At 27.1% G+C, this 21521-nt stretch overlaps 5 protein-coding genes across 5 annotated transcripts; 3 read left to right on the forward strand and 2 right to left on the reverse strand.

Annotated features, from left to right (window-relative positions):
* Positions 1–699: 699 nt before the first annotated feature.
* PmUG01_09039800 (conserved Plasmodium protein, unknown function) lies at positions 700–4161 on the forward strand (the record flags this gene model as incomplete). Its single annotated transcript, XM_029005096.1, has 6 exons — positions 700–2843; positions 3046–3147; positions 3283–3354; positions 3568–3660; positions 3788–3859; positions 4023–4161. The coding sequence occupies 6 exons, from the start codon at positions 700–702 to the stop codon at positions 4159–4161; spliced, it is 2622 nt and encodes an 873-aa protein (XP_028861720.1).
* Positions 4162–4497: 336 nt separating this feature from the next.
* On the reverse strand, positions 4498–9779 carry SMC1 (structural maintenance of chromosomes protein 1, putative; the record flags this gene model as incomplete). Its single annotated transcript, XM_029005097.1, has 2 exons — positions 4498–7709; positions 7754–9779. 2 exons carry the CDS (start codon positions 9777–9779, stop codon positions 4498–4500), a joined length of 5238 nt encoding a protein of 1745 aa, XP_028861721.1.
* A 2548-nt stretch (positions 9780–12327) lies between these two features.
* On the forward strand, positions 12328–14437 carry PmUG01_09040000 (PF16 protein, putative; the record flags this gene model as incomplete). Its single annotated transcript, XM_029005098.1, has 2 exons — positions 12328–13707; positions 14291–14437. The coding sequence occupies 2 exons, from the start codon at positions 12328–12330 to the stop codon at positions 14435–14437; spliced, it is 1527 nt and encodes a 508-aa protein (XP_028861722.1).
* A 920-nt stretch (positions 14438–15357) lies between these two features.
* PmUG01_09040100 (conserved Plasmodium protein, unknown function) lies at positions 15358–19458 on the forward strand (the record flags this gene model as incomplete). The annotated part of the gene is made up of 2 exons (XM_029005100.1): positions 15358–19173; positions 19354–19458. 2 exons carry the CDS (start codon positions 15358–15360, stop codon positions 19456–19458), a joined length of 3921 nt encoding a protein of 1306 aa, XP_028861723.1.
* A 674-nt stretch (positions 19459–20132) lies between these two features.
* On the reverse strand, positions 20133–20654 carry PmUG01_09040200 (RNA-binding protein s1, putative; the record flags this gene model as incomplete). The annotated part of the gene is made up of 1 exon (XM_029005101.1): positions 20133–20654. One exon carries the CDS (start codon positions 20652–20654, stop codon positions 20133–20135), a length of 522 nt encoding a protein of 173 aa, XP_028861724.1.
* Positions 20655–21521: the final 867 nt, after the last annotated feature.

The following is a 21521-nucleotide window of genomic DNA, read 5'->3' on the forward strand; positions in this document are numbered from 1 at the left end:
GCAAAGGTAAGAGATATAGACCGTACGCAGTATCCATTATATAGTTTGATGTATGAAAAATAAATTATGAAACACGTTCAACTTGTTTTCTATAGTGCATGGATGGTTAAATGAACACGATTTGATGATAGTTCATTAAGTATATAATTATGTGTATCATTTATCTTTTCCTTTAGCGTTGTTCCATTTTTTCCCCCTTTGTTGTAATTTTTTTTTTTTTTTTCCTTTAAGAATATTTCATAATTTTTGTAAGCCTACTCTCTCCCTTTATAAACATTACTATGGTAAACGCATTATGAAAAAAAGAAAAAAAAAAGAAAGAGATCAAAACATAAGCTATACATTTTTATAGCTGAAAATTTAAGCTTAAAACTGTTCCTCCGCCTCTGGCAAAAACTTTGTGCATTCGCCAACGAATGTTATAATAGTATGAACATATGTACAATATAAAAAATAAAGTAAAATAAAATAAAACAAAAGAAAGGAAAAGAAAGTAAAATAACACAAAATAAAGCAGAATAAAGCGGAATAACTAAAAACAATTTTTGCGTGCTTTTTATATCACAACAATGTACTGATACTTCAATTAGCAGAACGTGTTGAAAAAAAAAAAAAATTTCTCTTACGATATTATAAGCCATAACAGAACAGCACATTTTATCCAAAAAAAAGAAAAAGTGCTAAGTTTTATCAAAAACAATGCAGCAAGTTTGCCCGCTAGAAAAAAATAAATTTATAAATGAAGATTTAAAATATAAAAGTGAAGTTTTCAAGCATTTGAAAAAATGCCCATTATTTTTAAAAAATTTATATTTGCATTATAACCCTTTTTATTTTCCTCAAATAAATGATAGCAGTTTGTATTTGGTAAGGCAGGAAAATGTAGAGGAGATACTATATGACTACCACCACTTTTTTAATGAAACGATTATACATTTGTTAAAAAAAAGCATTATAAATATAAATGTAACTACTTATGAGCAGTTTTTAAATCTAAAACATAAGTTTCTGTTCAAGTATTTTTTAAAATATGGAAAAGCTACCTTGCTACGAAAACTGGAGGATGACGTATTTTTAGAAAAACTGAAAAAAAAAATAGGTCCACAAAATGGAAATCATGCTGATACTATAAGTGTTGTAGGTGCAAATGTTCTTTTAAATTATTACATTGAAAAGATAAAGCTGTCGATAGGAACAAGTAGGAGAGGCGGTGGTAGTGGAAGCGGTAATATCAGTGGTAGTGGAAGCGGCAGTATCAGTGGTAGTGAAAGCGGCAGTATCAGTGGTAGTGGAAGCGGCAGTATCAGTGGTAGTGGAAGCGGCAGTATCAGTGGTAGTGGAAGTGGCAGTATCAGTGGTAATAGCAACGGAAGTAATGATAGGGCAATGCAAAACAAAGGGGGGATAACGGCAAGCCGCATTTTTAATCATTTAGCAGTAAAAGAGAGCAACATCCCATGTAACGTAAAGGGAGTAAACGATTTCACCAAAAATCCGAATGTAAAAGAGAATGCGCACGTTGCAGTTAACAGTGAGCATAACCATACCAAGGACCCTTTTTTTCCAACATATAAAGATATAAAAATAAAAAAGAAACAAATAGAGAAATTTGACTTGCCAATATTAACACTCAAGAGTATAGGAATCATTCATAAGTACAAAATATGTAGAGAAATAATAAAATATGTCGATACAAATATATTTTTTTTTTTGAATGGAAAAAAAGGTTACGAAAAGACTACAGACATTAACAATTCAGAATGTATTTTTGTTAATGAAAAAGAAAATTTAGATGAGGATGAAATTCTAAGTATTGTGATATACGTAACGATATATCTGTGCTGTAATATGAGTATTATGAAAAGAATAAAAAACAAGAATTTCAATAGAGAACAAAAATATGACAGTACAATTGAAATGTCTATATATTTCTTTTTAGAAAATATAGATAAGCACGATATACAAAATATTAATTTGTTATTTCTGTTATTATATTTTAATAAGATTTTTTTTGAATATTTTTATTATTACCTACTGTGTAAGGAAAAAAAAAAAAAAATGAAAATAAATTTTAACCTTAGAAACATGCTATTTGTAGAGCTTGGTGCAGGTAAGGGTAACACAGCAAGATGGGTAAATTTCGTTATGAATATTTTGACTGATGTACTTTCTAAATTTTCTCTGCATATTGAATTAAAGGATGACAAGAGGAAGAATGATCATCCTGATAGTGGGGAAAAAAAAGAGTTAACAAAATTTATTTCTACTCATTACACATGCATGGAAAACAAACAAGAACAACCACAAACAGATAAATGCAAAATTTTAATTATTGAAAAAGATTCTCGTAGAAATAAAAAAGAAAAGAAAGATTTTTACATGCAAATAGCTAAAAATTATAACACACATACGCTTAGAATAAAAGCAGATATAGCTGATTTTCATCTAAGTAAATTCCTCCGCTTTGTTCAAAATGGAAAAGCAGAAGAACGAAATATTTTTCTAATTCCGGATATAGTTCATTTTTATTATTGCAAAGATGTGTACTGGAGAAGAGAGCAGGGGCAACGGTTTCTCTCGGATAAGGTGAGAAAATTGAAAGGAGGTGAAGAAGGTGAAAAAGGAAAAGAAGGGAAAGACGGAAAAGAACAAGTGGGTGAAATAGGCCAAATCGGTGATCAAGAAGGCGCCAAAAAAAGAACAAACTATTATAGCAAGATGGCTAATCTTGTATTGTCGGAAAAATACTTGAAAAATAATTTACTTTTTCTTGAAAGCTACTTCGACGTACATGTTAAAAAGATATTCCTCTTGTTGACGCAAGGGAACAACGACCTTATCAAGTTAGTAAAATAGCACAGTGGAGAGAAAAGAAAAAAAAAAAAAAAAAAAAAAAAAAAAAAAAAAAAGGTATAATATAACGTAACATGATTTAACACGAAGAAGCAGATCAAAATAAAATAAGATAGAACTAGTGCACTTATATGACTCCTATATGACAAAACAGTGCAAACTGCCCACTGTTCATATTTTTCCTTTTGTTAGGGTTTATAATAACATGAACGACTTTCTCAAAAATGTGGACTTCCAAAAAGTGACATTTATAACCAAACATTTGTGTGGAAATGGGACAGATCTAGCTTTAAGGTTCATAAGAAAAAAAAAAAAAAAAAAAGATTTCAATCATTTCGTACATTTCGAGAATTTCAATCGATTGTTCAGTAGCCATTTTGTTTGTATCTGGGCCTTTAATATTCTCTTTTACCCCTTATTTATATTTAGGATGATAATGAATAGTACTAAGAACGAAGTCCTTGAGAATTACTTCATTTTAGCTCCATGTTGCCACCATAGGTACAATTAGAATTTTGTTTTATTTCGTCCAAACTAGCCATTTTAGGTGTACTTATTATCTCCTCTTTTAATATTGATCAAGAGGAACATAAGCATTATTTTACCTATTATGTCACTCACTATTTTATCTGTTCGTAGATTTGGGTGCATATTCCTGTACTTTATTTTATCTTTTTTTTTATTTTTTCCTTGTACCCAATTTGCAAAACGTAGGTGTGAGGTGCAAAAAATCCTGGGATTCGAATATTTGAAAAAATTAAACATCGATAAGAAACATTTTCAGTACATGGTTAACCACATGTCAGGGTAATAATGAAAAAGGGAAAAAAGAAAAGACAAATATATTTTTTTTTTTTTCTTAAAAATATAGCACTATTTTAAATTTCCCCTTATATATATATATATATATATATATATTTTCACGACAATTCAGTTATGCCTCATGTGACAGCAAAATGAAGAAGTCTGTTGGGAAAAAAATAAAACTTCTTATTGATCTCACCAGGTATCCTGTACTCTTTTTTTTTATGCGCTCGATACAAACGCAAACCCTCACTAATACCTATACACATATATACATATACATATACATATATATATGAACATATTCACATGCGCTTATATACATGTACATATATGCTTGCACAACTTTACTTCCCCTTTTGCAGACTTCTGTACCTGCTAGAGAAAGGGTTACAAAATGCTTATATAATAAAATACGTTAGTAGACGAGTAACAATTGAAAATTACGCCTTCCTTTTTTTCAATCATCAAAATTTGAATTTGTGTAATTTCAAACATTTTTAAGTTTAGTGCATGAGTTAATGTCTTTCTTGTGAGACGAAGTACTTGGGAAAAAAATATGCGAAAAGAAGTTTTTAATGGGGAAAACAAATATGCAAAAAACGTGATTTCTCTGCCTCCAACAGTTGGAAGAAGAACAAAAAAAATTATGCAGATGTGCAATAAATGAATATAATGGAAAATTACAGAATAATAAAATTATTTATTTTGGAAAAGGGGGAGATACATTTTTTTTCTGCAAAAAAAAAAAAAAAAAAAAATGGTAAGTTGACCATTTCGCACATGCTCAGTCTTTTTTTTTTTTTTTTTTTTTTTTTTTTTTTAAGAAGATTGCACATCCTAACCATTGGTGACTTCCGTTCGGTATTTGCTTATATCAAGGGTAACAGTCTTAGAGCTTTTTTTATGCTTGTTTTTATATACACCTATCAACGTTTGACTTTTGCTAAAAAATTTTTCCTTTAGCGAAATTACAATAACCTGACTGTTAATCGAGTTTAAGTATCTTGTTAAGGAATTTATTTTAATTGGATCCATATTTGCATCAACTTCATCAAGTATGATAAAAGAATTGTTAATATATTTCTGGATGGAAAAAATTAATGCTAAGGCACTAATACTTTTTTCTCCTCCGCTTAATTCAGATATTTCAAAATATCTTTTCATTGGTGGCATATTATTATATTTTATTCCACAATAAAATGGTTCATCATCTTTATTAAATTCATTATAATTACACAAATCTAGGAAAGCCTGACCACCTACATGATGTTTTATATTATATGTTAGATTGTTGTATACATTATCAATAATATTTTTAATATAATTAAAACAGTGTAGAAATTTATATGATCTTTTTTTTTGTAATATGCGAAAATTCCGTTCAAATAAATTACACTCTTTTCTTTCTTCAGATAGACATGTATCAACAGCTTTTAATTTGGCTGTTAATTTTTCATACTCTTTTTCAGCATTACTATTAACATTTCTTAACTTTAGAAATTTCTTTTTCCTTTCTATTTCTTTTTCCATTTTTTCCGTTTCATTATGTATATCTTTATCATTATCTAGATGCTTTAATTCGTCTGATAATACATCGAATGATATGTTTGATAATATCATATCCTCCTCTGTGTCTTCCTCATTATTTTGCTCGTTATCATCATCATTATCATCGTCCAAAGAGGATCTAGTCTCACCGTTTGACGATATGGATGTATTTGTTTCTTCATCACCTTCGCTATCCATCAACAGTTTGCTCTTTCTCTGTCTATTCATCTTACTCGTAGTTTTACTTGTTTTACCTTTATTATTTTTATAGGGATTTTTTTTCCCCTTCTTCACGGTATTGTAAGCATTCCGATGGTTCGGCTCCTCCTCCATATCCTTTAGTACATTACTTGTTAGAAATATATTTATACTATTCATATCGCATTCATTTATTAAATCTCTTATAAATTGTGTGTATATTTCAATTTTCTTTTTCGAATTTTCAATATTACTTTCAATAGTTTCATATTTTTCAAAATTATTATTTATGCTTTCTCTTAAGTCATTTAGCTCTTGATTAATGGTATTTAAATTTTTAAGAAATGTTATCTTTTTATTTTCTAGCTCGTTTATAATACTGTTTATTTCTTTTATTTTGCTTACGGATTTATTTTCCTCTTGCTTTAGCGCCTCCAACTCCTTTTTAACCTCCTGCTCAAAGGCATATTTTTCGCTTCTTCCATTTTGTCCATTTTTTCCGCCTTTTTCGCTTTGCCCATTTTTTCCAGTATCTTCATCTCTTTCACTCCCGTGAACCAAATTAACTTCATTTCGTTTGTCCAACAACTCATTAATATCGTCATTCAGCTTCTTTATGTTATTATTTATTCTGTCTATGTGTTCATCAATTTTTTCTATTTCCTCCATATTATATTCCACAATTTCGTAGATATTATCCACGGAAAATTTGATGTTCAAATTTTGAAAGGATTCCTTCTGATATGAGCACAAGCTATTTCTTTCTTTTAACAATTCCTTTTCATAATTGTGTAAACTATCCAGCTTTTTTTTTATATCGACATTTTTTAACTTATTAATTTTATCTTCATATGTATCAATAATAGCAGTTTTTGCCTCTATCTCCTTTTCAAATATATCTCTTTTAATTAGAATGCTAGCTAGCTTTTTTTTATTCAAATCGATCTCACTATTCTGTTTGCTGATTAATTCATTCGTTTCAATGATTTTCTTGTTACACTCATTGATACTATTTCTACATTCCTCTTTTTCATTTATTAGCTTGTTGTATATATTTATGTTGAGTCGTCTGTTGCTATATTTTTCCTTATCAGCATATTTGGACGATATATCAATAATAAGATTATTGTTTTTAGAAATAATATGACCATTCAGTGTCACTATATTTACATTTAAATATGGAAATTTGCTCTTAATTTCTTCTGCATCTTTTATCCTTTCCACTATGAGTGTATTTTCTCCAATGAGATAATCGAACAATATTTTATAATTTGCATCGCACACTAAACAATTATTTGCCAATACAATATTCTTTTTTTTTTTAAAATCGTTCATAACCTTTTCAATAATATCGTACGAAGAATCATCTCTATTGTCTTCTTCCTCAACATGGTCATTATTATCCTGTTCATAATGAATAGAACTATTAATAATATGCAAATTGTTCATATATTTTTTTTCTTTTTTTTTTTTTTTTTTTTTTTGCAAATTGGTTACAAAATTTTCAAAAGGAATAAAATCAATTTTGTGTAATTTATTATCTTTTAAATATTGAATACATTTGATACAACTTTGTATATTTTTAACAACTAGATAATTATTATATTTATGAATAATATTATTAACAGCAATATAATACATCTGATTATTAATTTCATACAAATTACATACTTCATCGTATATTTCATCGTCCCCAAAAATTGTCTTTAAATTTTTAATTACTTCTTTTTTTTTTTCAAAAAATAGCAATTCATTTTTATGTATATTTAATACATTTACTTCTTCATCTAATTGTTCTAGTTGCTTTTCCTTACTACTAATGATTGTATTCCATTCCTTCAATTTTTTCTTACCATTATCTATATTTTTTTTATTTTCCTCAATTAAATAATTTAATTTGTTTGTTCTATCCCTCAGTTCGTCTAACGACACCTTTTCAGATTCGTAATCTAATAACTCCTTTTGCTTCTTTCTGCTATAGTTGTCACATTCTTCTTGTAATTCTTTTACATCCTTTTTTAATGTGCTAGCCAAATTGCAATAATTATTTATGTTAATGTTGCTGTTAGCGCACAGGTACAGATACCTCTCTTTGCATTTCTTGTACTCCTCCAGGCTTTCTATTAATGAGAATACGTTGCACATGTTCAGCATTTCCTCGGTACTTCCGCTGTTGTGGTCATCAGGGTTCGCGCTGCTGGAAGTAGCAATAGCAGAAATGGTGTAGTAGTAGTAGTAGTCGTAGTAGTAGTAGTCGTAGTAGTCATATTTGTATGGGTCTCCGCCGTAGCAGCAGTTGCCCCCTTTGCCGCAGTGGTGTAGGTGATGCAAGGTATGCCCTTTTCACCCTTCATCAACAGGTGGTACACCTGTGTGTGCTTGTCCTTCACAAACTTTTTCACTTGGTCATACTTGTTGAAAAATTTAAGATTAACTTTTAGTTTATTTCTATACTCCGTGTCCAATTTTTTGTACTGTTCTTTTAGCTGTTCATTTAAATTGTCAATAAATTTCGAGCAGTGTAATTGTATGTTTTGTTTAATTTTTTCATTTGCTAGTATTTTATTCAGCGCATTTTCTGTAAATTTTTTTTTTTCATTAATTTCGTTTAATATAATTTTAATTTCATTTAACTCAATTTTGTGGTTTCTTATTTGATCCTCAATTTTTTGAAATTCTTTTTTTATAAGTAATTTGCTTTTTTCTAATTCGTTGGCTATTTTTTTATTTTTACTTAAAATGACCTGTTCAAATTCAATTTTTTCTTCTTTAAAGGTTAATAAATCTTCCTTATAATTTTCCTTTTTTTTATGATAATGATATAATCGAAACAAGTATAACATTCTTATATCATTTTCATAATCTTCTTTAAGTTGATTATGTTCCACATTTTCATCTATTTGCGTTTTATGAATTTTTATTTCTTGCTCAATTTTTTTTTTCTCATTTAAATAATTCTTACAAGCTATTTGTTTCTCCTTTAATTTTTCCTTAATATCTTCATATATCTGTTCATACTCATTTGATCCACTAATATATTCAAACAATTTGGACAACTCGGTAGGTTTCTTGTTAATAATTTCTTCTATATCTCCTTGAAATATTAAACAAGTTTTTGTCTTAGTTTCAATTCGATTTTTTCTTAAAAAACTCATATATTCATTATGATCTACTAATTTATCATTAATAAAAAAGTGGCTTGCCCCCCTATAATTTAAAGTTCTTTTTATTTCCACATTTTCTTTATTACATTGTAGTATAAGTTTAACATAACATTTTCTTTTATTAAAATTTTCCATTTTTTCATTTTCCTTATGATATATTAAACTTTTCATATTTTTTACTCGTAAATATTTATTATTTATTCCTAAAACAAAACATATACAATCCATAATATTAGATTTACCTGATCCATTAGGTCCTATTATGGCTGTAAATTTTGAAAAGGGTCCTATAATATTCTCATTTTCATAGCTCTTAAAATTGCACACAATTAAATATTTTATAAAACATAATTCATTTTCTTTATATAACGTACTAGATATTATACTACTATTTAGGTAATCGTTCGAAATAGACAAATCGTTCATTTTGGTATTATTCGTTTGCTCATATTGTCTATTTTTTGAAATAAAGTTATTGGAAAAATTCATAGTAGAGCAGCTCTCTCTGCTCTTCCTCAGGCACACCTGATTTGCATTCGCGTCCTCGTCGGGCTTCCCCCCCTCATTGTTAGAGTGGCTGATATTGTTGTTTTCACTCTCGCTTCGAACTTCCTCATTTCGTTCATCCTTGTTGTGCTTATCCATATTGCGGCCACTCTCTTTACACTGTTCGCTAAGCTCATCAGTGCAGTTTGCCCCTATCTCCTCTTGCCAGAAGGGACTGCGCTCATAAAGGTTTTTTTCTTTTTCAAAAGTGTTTTCCTCTTCATTTTCCATGTGAATATCTATGTTTAAATGATTTTCCTCAAGATCATGTTGGGCTAAATTTTTTTTACTCCTATTATCAACTAAGGTAGTTCCTTTAGATGATTTGTTATTATTATTATTTTTTTTTTTTTTATTTACCTCTATACCACTTTTTTCCTCACTTTTTATACCTTTTAAAATGGAATACTTTTTTTCCTTCCCATTTTTTAAATTACTTGTATTGGTATTTGAGAAGTCTAAAGACGATAAATCTGAGTTATCCGAGTACTCGTTATTTATAAAATTGTTAAATTCGTCATCAACAACTTTTACGGAGTTTACAATCAAATTATTTGTATTGCTATCTTCATTTTCGACGATATCTAAGCTGCTTTCATATTGGTCGTCATTGTTACTACTATCAGATAAATCGTCTAATTTTTTCTTGTCTTTCTTTGGCATGCTTTTTTATGCATACGTGGAATTATGACTTTTTTTCTTTTTTTTTTTTTTTATTCTGAATATTATTTAAAAAAAAAAAAAAAAAAGAGAGAAAACGATTAACTAGCTTAAAAGCATAATTTTTTTATTACATTTTTGTTCATTTTATTTCATTTCTGCATCGAAAACGATGACATAAGTAACAATGTACTTCGTTAAGCTTGTTTACAGTATATGAACTTTATTATGTGTTCATTTGGTACACAAACAGTTATCTTATAATACGTGTGCGTGTAATTATAAGGAATGTAAAATAATGTAAATATAAATCGTAAAATGATGTTATATTAAAAGGCGCTCATAAGTATAAATATATATATATATATGTACGTATATGCATGTACATACAACTACTGATGAATGTTTAAAAATGAAAAAACAGGAGAAGCAGCTTCTAATGTTTAGCAGATTTGCTCCCTTACTACCGATATTACAATAAAAGTGTATATAAATATATACATATAATGTATACGCATGCGCATATATATATATATATATTTTTTTTCCCGCATACGTAAATCAAATATATACCTGAGCTGTCACATGTGTGTTGTTCGAATAATTATTTCAAACATGTGTATTATTCGTGTATATTTATAAGCACATTTTGAATAACTTAGGTAGACTAGTTATCTTACATTTGGCATAATTTTTTTTTTTGCAAAAATTTGTTTAAGCAGGAACAATTGTTTTTCCTAATATCGTGTTTTCCTTATTGCAAGTAACTTATTGACGAACTTGAAAATTTCTTAGTTTTTTTTTTTTTTTTTTCTCTTTTTTATCAATTCGCTTATTCGAATTTTACGAGAATATTCATCAAAGAAAAAAATCTTTTAAAAATTAAAAAATAGGGGAAAAAAGCTTCTATATAGTATATCCCATGATCTTACAAAGTAAGAAAAAAATTTGATCCATAATACACATATATATATACATTTATATATGTACATACATCATGTATAATTATTCAATTAAGCTAACAGTTTTCCGCAAAAAAATTTAAATAAAATTAAAATTAAATAAAATCAAATAAAAATAAATCAAATCAAATAGAATAAAATAAAATAAGATAAAATAACTATATTTTGATAGAAAAATTACAATATAAAATCTCAAAAAGGCTGAAAAAAATGAAGTGAAAATAGGCATAATTTTAGTTGTGTTATTCAGATAGTTTAGTGTTAAAAAAAAAAAAAAAAAAAATGCAGAAAAAAAATGGAAAAGAATTGTTTTCTAAAAGCAATGTACTTAATTTGTGTATACACATATGTTTACACATGTATATACTTTTAAAAGAAGTTATAACTGATTTTTTTTTTTTTTCTTTTTTTTTTTTTTTTTTTTAGATAATATTAAGTTCAATTTGATAGTTAGACATTTATTGTATGTACAAATAAACAAGGGAAAAATTACCCACTATGTACATACGAGTCTACACTTATCAACTTCACTCAATATTAGCCAATATTGATCAATATCGATCAATATCATTCAATATTACTGAATACTGGTGAAATGCTTTTACAATTTTTTAGGAACATATAGTAATGTTAGCCTTCACAATAAGTGAAAATATATTTTTTTTTTTTTTTCATTTTAGACAAATTTTTAGGAATGTATAAGGTCTTTATTTTTTATTATTTTTTTTTTTTTTTAAAGGTCCAAATAGACAATTGTTTCATAATGAAAACTAAAATTGAATGAAAGAATTTCAAAAGATATTATCCTACACACATATATTTAATCGTGTATATGTTCCTTTTACATATAATGAAAAATGAAAAAAAGTTAAAATATAAAACAGTTCTAGCTATGAAAAACGCTTTTTAGCCTTATTACTAACTGAAAATTAAAAAAATACTTTTTAATAATACTACTACTACTACAGTATTTCTTTTTTTCTTTTTTCCATATATATACGTATGAATAATTGAATAACTCCCATTACATGTTTAGTTTGTCAAAATTTTATTCATTCAAAGGATTTACCAAAAAAAAAAGTAGATTTATAAGCAAAAATAAAACATAACGTAAAAATAATATCTGAATGAACTCATCAATTGTAGAAGAAGTAGCACACTTATGTATATATGTATCTACACACATATACATATCTGTACACATGTACATATCCGTATACATACGTATGTATACATATATATAAACAAAAAAAACGTTTATAAATGCACAACATGTAGATTACTTCTCAAAACAGTGGACGAACCAATTTTTAAAATAAATGTAAAGAAAATGCATTAAAGAGAGAATAAAAAAAAAAAGAAAAAAAAAAGTGCCTATATAGCCAAAATAAAAAAAATAATTTTACAGAAAATATGCACATTCATTGTGCACACACACACATACAAAAAAAAAAAAAAAAAAAAAAACGCATAACATGCAGAGAAATAAAGCGTAACTAAAACAAATACATGAACATTCAGAAAAAAAAAAAAAAAAAAGTCAACTAATATTCAAAAAATTCTTACTTGTATAGAAAAAAAAAAAAAAAATGAGTAAGTTTATACAGCAGATATTCGAGGATTACAGTAAGTCTAGAACCCAGTTCACCCAAAGTATCTGTGATTTATGCTTAAAACCTCACAATATTGAATTATTAATAAATACAGATATAATAATTTTACTTCGTCCATTGATACTAGACAAAGTTCCAATTGTACAACAAAATGCAACATTAATTTTAGCGAAACTAGCGAGCTATTCTGAGGAGGTAGCTACCACTATTTTACAAAATGATGTGTTACCTCATTTAATATATTGTTTAAAACATGAAAATAAAAACTATAGAAAAAACTGCGCTTATACGTTAAAATCTTTAGCTAATCATAATGCCAAACTAGCCAATATTGTTGCTGAAGAAAATTGTATTGATTATTTAATGGACTGTTTAGATGAATACGACCTAAGGTTAAAGGAATCTTGTATTAATGCATTATGTGCGATTGTAAAAAATGACATAGACTTGTCTAATAATGTTGTTAATAAAGGAATAATTCCCTTATTATTATTATGTCTGCAAGAAAAAGATAACAATTTAATAAAAAGTTCTTTAAACTTCTTATCTGAGTTATGTAAACAGTCTAACGAAATTGCTAAAAATGTTGTTGATAATAATGTATTACCAAATTTAATAAAATTTTTAGATAACAACGATGTTCATATAAAAAGGTATACTTGTAACTGTTTGTCACAAATAGCAAAACATAAAGAAGAGCTAACTGAACTGATGATAGAAAATGATGTTTTTCCAAAAATACTTTATTTATTAAAAGATAATGATGATATTGTTAAAAAAAATTGTGCTAATTCTTTAAAAGAAATGAGTAAACATAATGAAGATATATGTAAAATTATTGTGCGTGCAGGAACATTACCTTTTTTATGTGAATGTATAGAGCAATCATCAAAAGATAATATAAAATTACCTGCAATATTATGTCTCGGTTTTATCTCTTCCTTTTCGGAGGCCTTAAGTTTAAATATTATTTTATCTAATGCTATACCTATTTTAAAAAAATGCATGGTAGAAGAAACAGAAGATTATATAAAATGTGCTTGTGTGTGGACAGTAGGAAATATTGGAAAACATTCATCTGAACATGCTAAGAAACTTTCGGACGAAAATATTTTAATTATTTTAGTAAACTTATATAACTCTAACGATTCTTCAGATGATTTAAAAAAGAAAGTTAAAATATCATTAAAAAATATTATACAAAAAGTTACAGACTTGGAGGCATTACAACCTGTCTTCTTAAAGTCTACATTAAAACTAGCTAAATATTCCATTTTCCAGTTTTCCAAAATATTGCCTAGAAATCCGTCCTACAAAAAATCCTTCATTAAATCTGGATGCTTAAAATATTTGCAAGTAAAATGAAAAGAGAACACAAAAAATTTAAAAAAAAAGGAATCAAACTTTTTAATAATGTTTACATATGGGGGGGATAGTCATCTGTTTAGAATAACTCACAAGTGCTCCCTAACAAAAAATAGCATAGCAGTATTAAGTCATGTGTACGCAACGTGAAGGCATAAAATATGCAACAAATAAGGGGGAAAATACGTAGGCAAATAAGTGGGCATATAAGTGGGCAAATAAGTAAGCAAATTAGTAAGTGAATAATCTTATTGATGTACGTAGTATTATACTCAGTAGTGTTAGCGTATTGAGTATTTTTTCACTTAATTAAAGGAAAATAAATAAAATAAATTATATGTCTGTGGATGGGTTTCACTGGTGTTCTCAGAATTTTAACCTTTTTTACCACAAAGCAGTCAACTGTGTGCGCAAAACGAACGCTTTTTTGTGCGCCCAGAAAATAATATACATATATATATATACATACATATATACATACATATATACATACATATGCATTTATATACATACATATATATATATAAATGCATATGTATGTATGTGTGTTCGCATATATTCCCCATTGAATTAGGAAATAAAAATTTCTGACGAGGCAAAGAAATTCGAATTAGAGATCAATACTATAAATAAGTCCTTCCCTGAAGATATAGTAAATTATTACACACCAGGATATTCCGAAACCTTGATTAAAAAAATAGACGATATTGACAAAAATTAACCGTAGAATTAACCTTTATGCGTCGTAACTGTGTTCCTTCCATGTTTGCGTAATCATAAAACTTGTATACATATACACGCGTGAAGTGTACGGACGTATTTACGTTTTGAAAAAGAATGAGTATAACAGGAACAAAGAAACAGATTCGTTTTATATTTTATTTCAAAAAAATTTAAAATTATTTTTTCAAACATTTGAGTTACTTCTTTTATTTTGTTTTATTTGATTGTATTTTATCCTATTTCAGTTTATTTCATTTTACTTGATTTTATTTCATTTTACTTGATTTTATTTCATTTTACTTCATATTATTTCATTTTACTTCATATTATTTCATTTTACTTCATATTATTTCTTTTTACTTCATATTATTTCATTTTCTACATTTCATTTCATTTTACTTCATATTATTTCATTTTCTATATTTCATTTCATTTTACTTCATATTATTTCATTTTCTACATTTCATTTCATTTTACTTCATATTATTTCATTTTCTACATTTTCTTGTCAACTTATATTCCCTTCGTTGACTTGAACGAAGGAAAAACTTTTAGAAAAAATAAAGAAAAAAAGAAGCCTCCTCTTTTTTCTCACCACGATATGCATCATATGTGATTTAGAAAAAACGAAAAATGAAAAGGAAAAAACAAATATGCACATTATTCTGTTTAATTATATAAATCAATCAGTATGTACGGTCAGTCAAAATTTAAGGGTAAAAATAAAAAAGGAAAATATATGAATAAACCGATTGGTCGATTAGCAGCATAACCGCTTGACCTATTGACTGATTAACGACACATTAAAATGATTTGCATGGTGGACTAAGGTCTGTGAAATAAACCTATTCATGATTTGCCCCTTAGCAAAAGCGGACAACTTAAATTATCAACGTGATACCACTTTTAATCTATTTAATGAAATATCTACTGAGGAGAACAAACAGAAAATTCGCGTTCAACAGTTTTCTTCGCAAATCGTGCTCTTTCTACTGCTCCAGAAAAAGGAGCAACATATCAGAAATTTTAGAGAGTAATCATTATGATAAAGATGGGAAATATGATAAAGATGGGAAATATGATAAAGATGGGAAATATGATAAAGATGGGAAATATGATAAAAATGGGAAATATGATAAAGATGGGAAATATGATAAAGATGGGAAATATGATAAAGATGGCAAATATAATAAAAATGGTAAATATAATAAAAATGGTAAAAACGTTGTCTCCAAATTTTATCCTATTGAACATGAGAAGGACATAATAACCATTTTGCAAAATTCGGCGGAAAGAAAAAATGAATTAACTTGTCAAAACATAATACAATTACTTCAAGCATGTAGTAAAAACAGATACAAAAATGATACGATTGCACAGTTAATAATTATGAACATAAAATATAATATTGAAAAAATGTCCATTATTCGATTATGTGTGTGCATAAATTATTTGGTTAATTTGAATATACTAAAAAATAATGAGAATTTTACGAATGTACTAATTAATTCTTTAATAAAAAAGTTGAAAAATGATGAACATATAGATCTGTATGGAATATGTCTTATAGCTAAATTTCTTCTTAATGAGAAAATAAAAAACCAAGAATTATTTTACTTAATAGGTGACATAATCAAAAATAAAATAACCATGAATTCGAATTCGTATGATATATACAATTTGATACTATCCCTTTTAGCTATTCAAGATAACAGACTTTTAAAAAATGATAAAATTTCTGATGAAATAGGTACCAAGTGTACACAAAATAATTATAGCTTATGTAATAGAAAAAATGAAGAGAATATATATCACAAGATGGACACTACTATCCATTTTGTACAGATATATACGAATTACAGAATGAATAATAATTTAGAAAATGTGATTAAATTAAATGAAGAGAATATTTACAAATTGTTATATCATTATATAAAATTGGACAGGGTAAAAAATGAAGAAATCATTCTTATTATTAATAGTGTAAGTAGTATAAATAGAAAAAATTTTATGCACAAAATGGATTTAAGTAAAAAGGAAAAAACTGATTTATATGAAATGTACTTTAACAGAATAAATTATAAGGAACAATTTGAAGGTAAATTAATAGCACTTCTTCTTTTTAATTTACAAAAAATTTTAAAATCAAATGAAATATCAGAAAAAACGTTTTATCATATTTTGCAAAATATTTACGACTCTTTAAAAATTGCCACAATAAAGACGAGACAAAATGTGTGTCCATCACAAAGAGGAAGGAATGAAGTGGGGGAAAAACAAGGAAGTGGAAAAGTAGGTGCAAAGCAGAAAGATCTGCTTACACAAATTAAGAAGCTTAAATGCGTAGAGGAAGCAGCAACTATAGGGGGAGATAAAATAAAATGTAATAATGAAAATGATACCAAAATGAATAGAACATATTCTAATTACTCAAACAATTTAAGACTGCATTTTACTATTCAAGAAATTGGCATGATATTTCAATTTTATGATTGCCTCTTAAATATATCCATAGGAAGAGATAAATTTGCAACGTCTTTCCAGCACACTCATCATACCGTTTTAAATTTACAACACGATATGATTGACAGGAAAGAAGAAAAAAAAAATAGTTATGGAATATTGTACAGTACAACAGACGGGCAAAATGCGCACAGGGAGATTCATAACGACCACTACAATTACCACTACAATTACCACTACAACAACTACTACACCTATTGGTGTACCCTCTTCGGGGCACAGGTAAACACTCTAAAGGAGAGCCTGCTTTTTTATGCTTCACCTAGCTATGGAAAAAAGGAAAAAATGAATATACTTGACTTCTGCACAGTGTTCAAAGGGTTTTGTAAAATATATAGAAATACATTACTAGATAGAAATATTTTATTGTTTTTTCATAATTTCATAATATCAAATCAAAACAAAGTAAGTGTGAATGAGTTGATTGTTATACTTAAATTAATTTTCGAAATGAAGAATTCTGATTTTTTTAAAATTTTATGCAATAAAACATACGGAAGCAACACACATGGAAACTTCCTTAACAATATACAAAACATTTTAATTAAAAATGTGTTAAATGAAAAAAGCATTTTACCAAATTATCGTAGGAAGGAGTCGTGTATTATTATGTGCTTCTATTATCTGTCCTTTTTAAACTGGAATGCTAATATATATCTTGTACTGAATAATTTTATTGTAAAAAATATAAGGACTAATACTGTAATAAATGCCATTCCGTATATTATTATAAGTAAATTTAACTATCATAAATTAGAAGAGAAATTATTGAAGGGGCAATTAAAACCGCCAAAGCAGGAAACACAAAGTGGACACGATTTGATGTATGAACAAGAGGTAGCGGATGCCCATGGGGGGGATATGTTCATAAACGGGAATGAAAAAATTTACCAAAAGAAGAAGTGCAATAATGGTGCATCAGGTCGTATTAAAATGTATGGACAAAGCGATTTGGATAGGAGTGTTGACATAAATGCTGCCAGGAATTCTGACAAGACTGTTGAATGTAGTGCTTACAGTAGTGCTGATAGTAGTGCTTACAGTAGTGCTGATAGTAGTGCTTACAGTAGTGCTGATAGTAGTGCCTACAGTAGTGCTGATAGTAGTGCTTACAGTAGTGCTTACAGTAGTGCTGATAGTAGTGCGTACAGTAGTGCTGATAGTAGTGCTTACAGTAGTACATGTCAGAATAATTACCCCATTACGCGTGATATTGAGAGGATACATATCCTGTACAAGTTAATAAATAAACATTTTGATCGATACAGAATGTACTGTGTGCTGAGCTGCATTTATGTGTTCACAAAATTTTTAAAGGAGAAGAAGACAAGTTATTCGTTTCCCTTTTCGAATTTTAATTTTCCCGATTTGTTTCAAAAATTGCACAACAAACTGTTAAGCAGCTCAAAATTACGGTGTGAAAATAATTATGACTATTTTATTAATTTTGTAAAATACAATTATTGTGTATCATTCCTTAATTATTATATAAACTTAAATAATTTAATGGAAAACATACTACAATATTGTAAGGATTTCCCTTTCAACTTTTATACGCCGTTTAATGCATATCTTATAGTTCACTTTTTGATAAATTATGAACAAAATATAAAAAGTCAGAAATATATTCCCTATATAAAAAATGTATCACCACATTTTGAAAAAAAAATTATACATACATATAATACCATAAAAATGGAAAAAATAATTGTTTTTAAAAATTTAATGAAATATGTAAGTTCTCATCACGAATTATTAAATACACACGACATTATAAATATAATGAAAACTTTAAAATTGTTATCCTTTGAACTTAATTATAAGACCATCTTAATAGTACATAATTTCATTCTAAATTTTAAATGTTATTTACACACAAAAATAAGTACAAACTTTGAAATATTAATTGAATATATAAAGTTCTTATACTATTTCGAATCCCAGAATTTTGAGTTATTTCAAAAATGCAGTAATTTAATAGTGAATATTTTTATATGTATCTTCAGAACGATTTTTAAAAATCTGCAAAACAGTGAAGAAAATAATTACATTGGTATGCTGCAATTCTCTTTGTTATACATGTCGTACTTTATTCAAGAATCAAACTCGGTTTTTAATATGTTAACCTCCATAAATTTGAGAAAAATACATTATTTAATGAATATTAAATGCTTGAATTTGGAAAAGTATCAACACTCGTACACTTTTCAAGTAAACAAGAAAAGCAAAAAGGGATCATACATGTGCATATGTACGGATGTTATTTGCACGTAATACACCTCTGCGCATTGTAAGAAAAGGTGTAAAACACTATGGTGTATTTGTAAATAATTACGTGAAAAAAATAATGTACATGTAAACATTTCATACTATTTCGTTTTTTTTTTACAGTTACAAATTTTGAAAGTTCTTAAGGGTGTTATTAAAAATAAAAGCATAATAAATGAATACAGCATTGATGGTACACCCTATACGGTTGATATTATCATCACATAAAAAATAGAAAAAGGCAAAACGAATAAAGAATACAGAATATGGAAAAGGTATCATTTTTTTTCCTGAACAGTACATGTTTTTTTTTTTTTCATTACTTTTCTTTATTTGTTTTCTTTTTTTGTTTTTAATTTTGTGCGCATGAATGTTTCTCGTAACACTGTTGCACACCCTTTGAAGAAAATTCTTCCACGTATTTTATCAGTTTCATATTGTTAGTAAACAAGTGTGTTTTATTAAAAAAAAAAAAAAAAAAGAATATCATTTTATTCACACAAAAAAGTAATTGTTTACGGGCATATTATTTAAACAAAATGAGAAAAAACTAAGAAAACTTCCCTATTCCGAAATGCTGAATATGGCAATAAAAATTTTCCCCAGATATGCACACTTATTTATTGTTCCATTATTTTATTATTTCTCTTCCTTCTTCTTTTAAACACCCGAGTCAACCTTAATAATGTCAACACTATATAGAAGTATCTTCTTTTCGTGCACTTAATGCAAATAACTTGTAATTAACATTTATGGAGATTTCGAAGAAAAAAGAAACATAATCCATCATATATATAAATACATATATACGTATATATATATATATATATATATATATATATATATAAGTATGTATGTGTATAATTGTGGTTTATGCTGAATTCTTTGGTTTTGGGATAATTTCACCTTTTTTTAATACTTTTTTTCCTTCTTTTTTTTCTCGAACTCGATGATTTCCTACTTAAATTTTTTGATACACGAGAACAGGATGTACTTGATTTGTAGTCATCTTTTATATATTTTCTTTTCTCACTTCTTTTTTTATCACTATTAGGTTTTCTATCTTTATATTTTTCTTTTTCTTTCTCTTTTTCCCTTTCCCTTTCCTTTACTTTTTCCCTTTCCTTTACTTTTTCCTTTTCCTTTTCTTTTTCATTTATTATATGTTCATACTTTATTGATACAGTTTTTCCATCAATCTGTCCTCCATTCATAAACTCCTTCGCGATTTTTGCATATAGATCATTTTCGAATTTTATTTTAGCACAAATAAAATTATCAGCATTATCTTTACCATCTACATTTTCATCATTTAATAAAAAATTTATATCTTTTAAATTCCCAAAATGCATAAATATTTCTTTCAGATGTTCTACGCTTACGTTTTTCGTCAAGTTATAAACATATATGGAGCTATCATTCATATTCCTTTTCCTTGTTTTTTTAACGTAAAAATGTAAAATAAAAGGTTAAAACAAATTTGAAAAAAAAAAAAAAAAAAAAAGCTCTATAATTGTGCAGAAAATACTCAATTTTATTCAAGCTCATAAATACAATATTATACTTTAATAAAAATTAAATTTTCATTAAAACTGTTGGAATCGTGCCAGATGAAAAATATGCGTATGGAAGTAGTGCGCTTTCTCTTGTTAGGTAATTAACAAAAAAAAAAAAAAAAAAAAATGCAAATACAAATACAAATACATACGTACATATATACATATATATATATATATGTATGTATATATATATATATATATATATATATATATATATATATATATATATATATGCATAACATAAATGTATGATAATATGTGCAACGCATGCTGGTTGGGCGAGTAGATCTTGAGCGGATTTTTACTAGGGGGGAAAATAAGAATGCTTGCATATGAAATGGTATATATGTATGTATTCATGTACGTATGTATATATATATATATACATAATTTTATAGGTGACAGCTTCACAATTAAGCCTTATTTCACTGCATTTCATTTATTTAAATGTTTCATAATATAACACCATTTCAGTCTATTTTTATTTGAGTTTTTCCTAATTCCTGGGTGTATAATTGAGCAGAGGCAAAATAAATGAAGGTCATGCATAATTGTAAAATACGCAAACATAGTATGATCTATACAAATACTAAACTGTAAAACAGCTCATACATAGAGTAAAATAAACATTAATGTTTGTTTTATTTTTTTGGGAAAGACTGTATAGGGATTCTTTTTATATTTATTCAAAATATTACATGTATGTTTATGTTTTACACTTATACATGATGT

This window comes from Plasmodium malariae (assembly GCF_900090045.1).
Source record: "Plasmodium malariae genome assembly, chromosome: 9".
Lineage (NCBI taxonomy): Eukaryota > Apicomplexa > Aconoidasida > Haemosporida > Plasmodiidae > Plasmodium > Plasmodium malariae.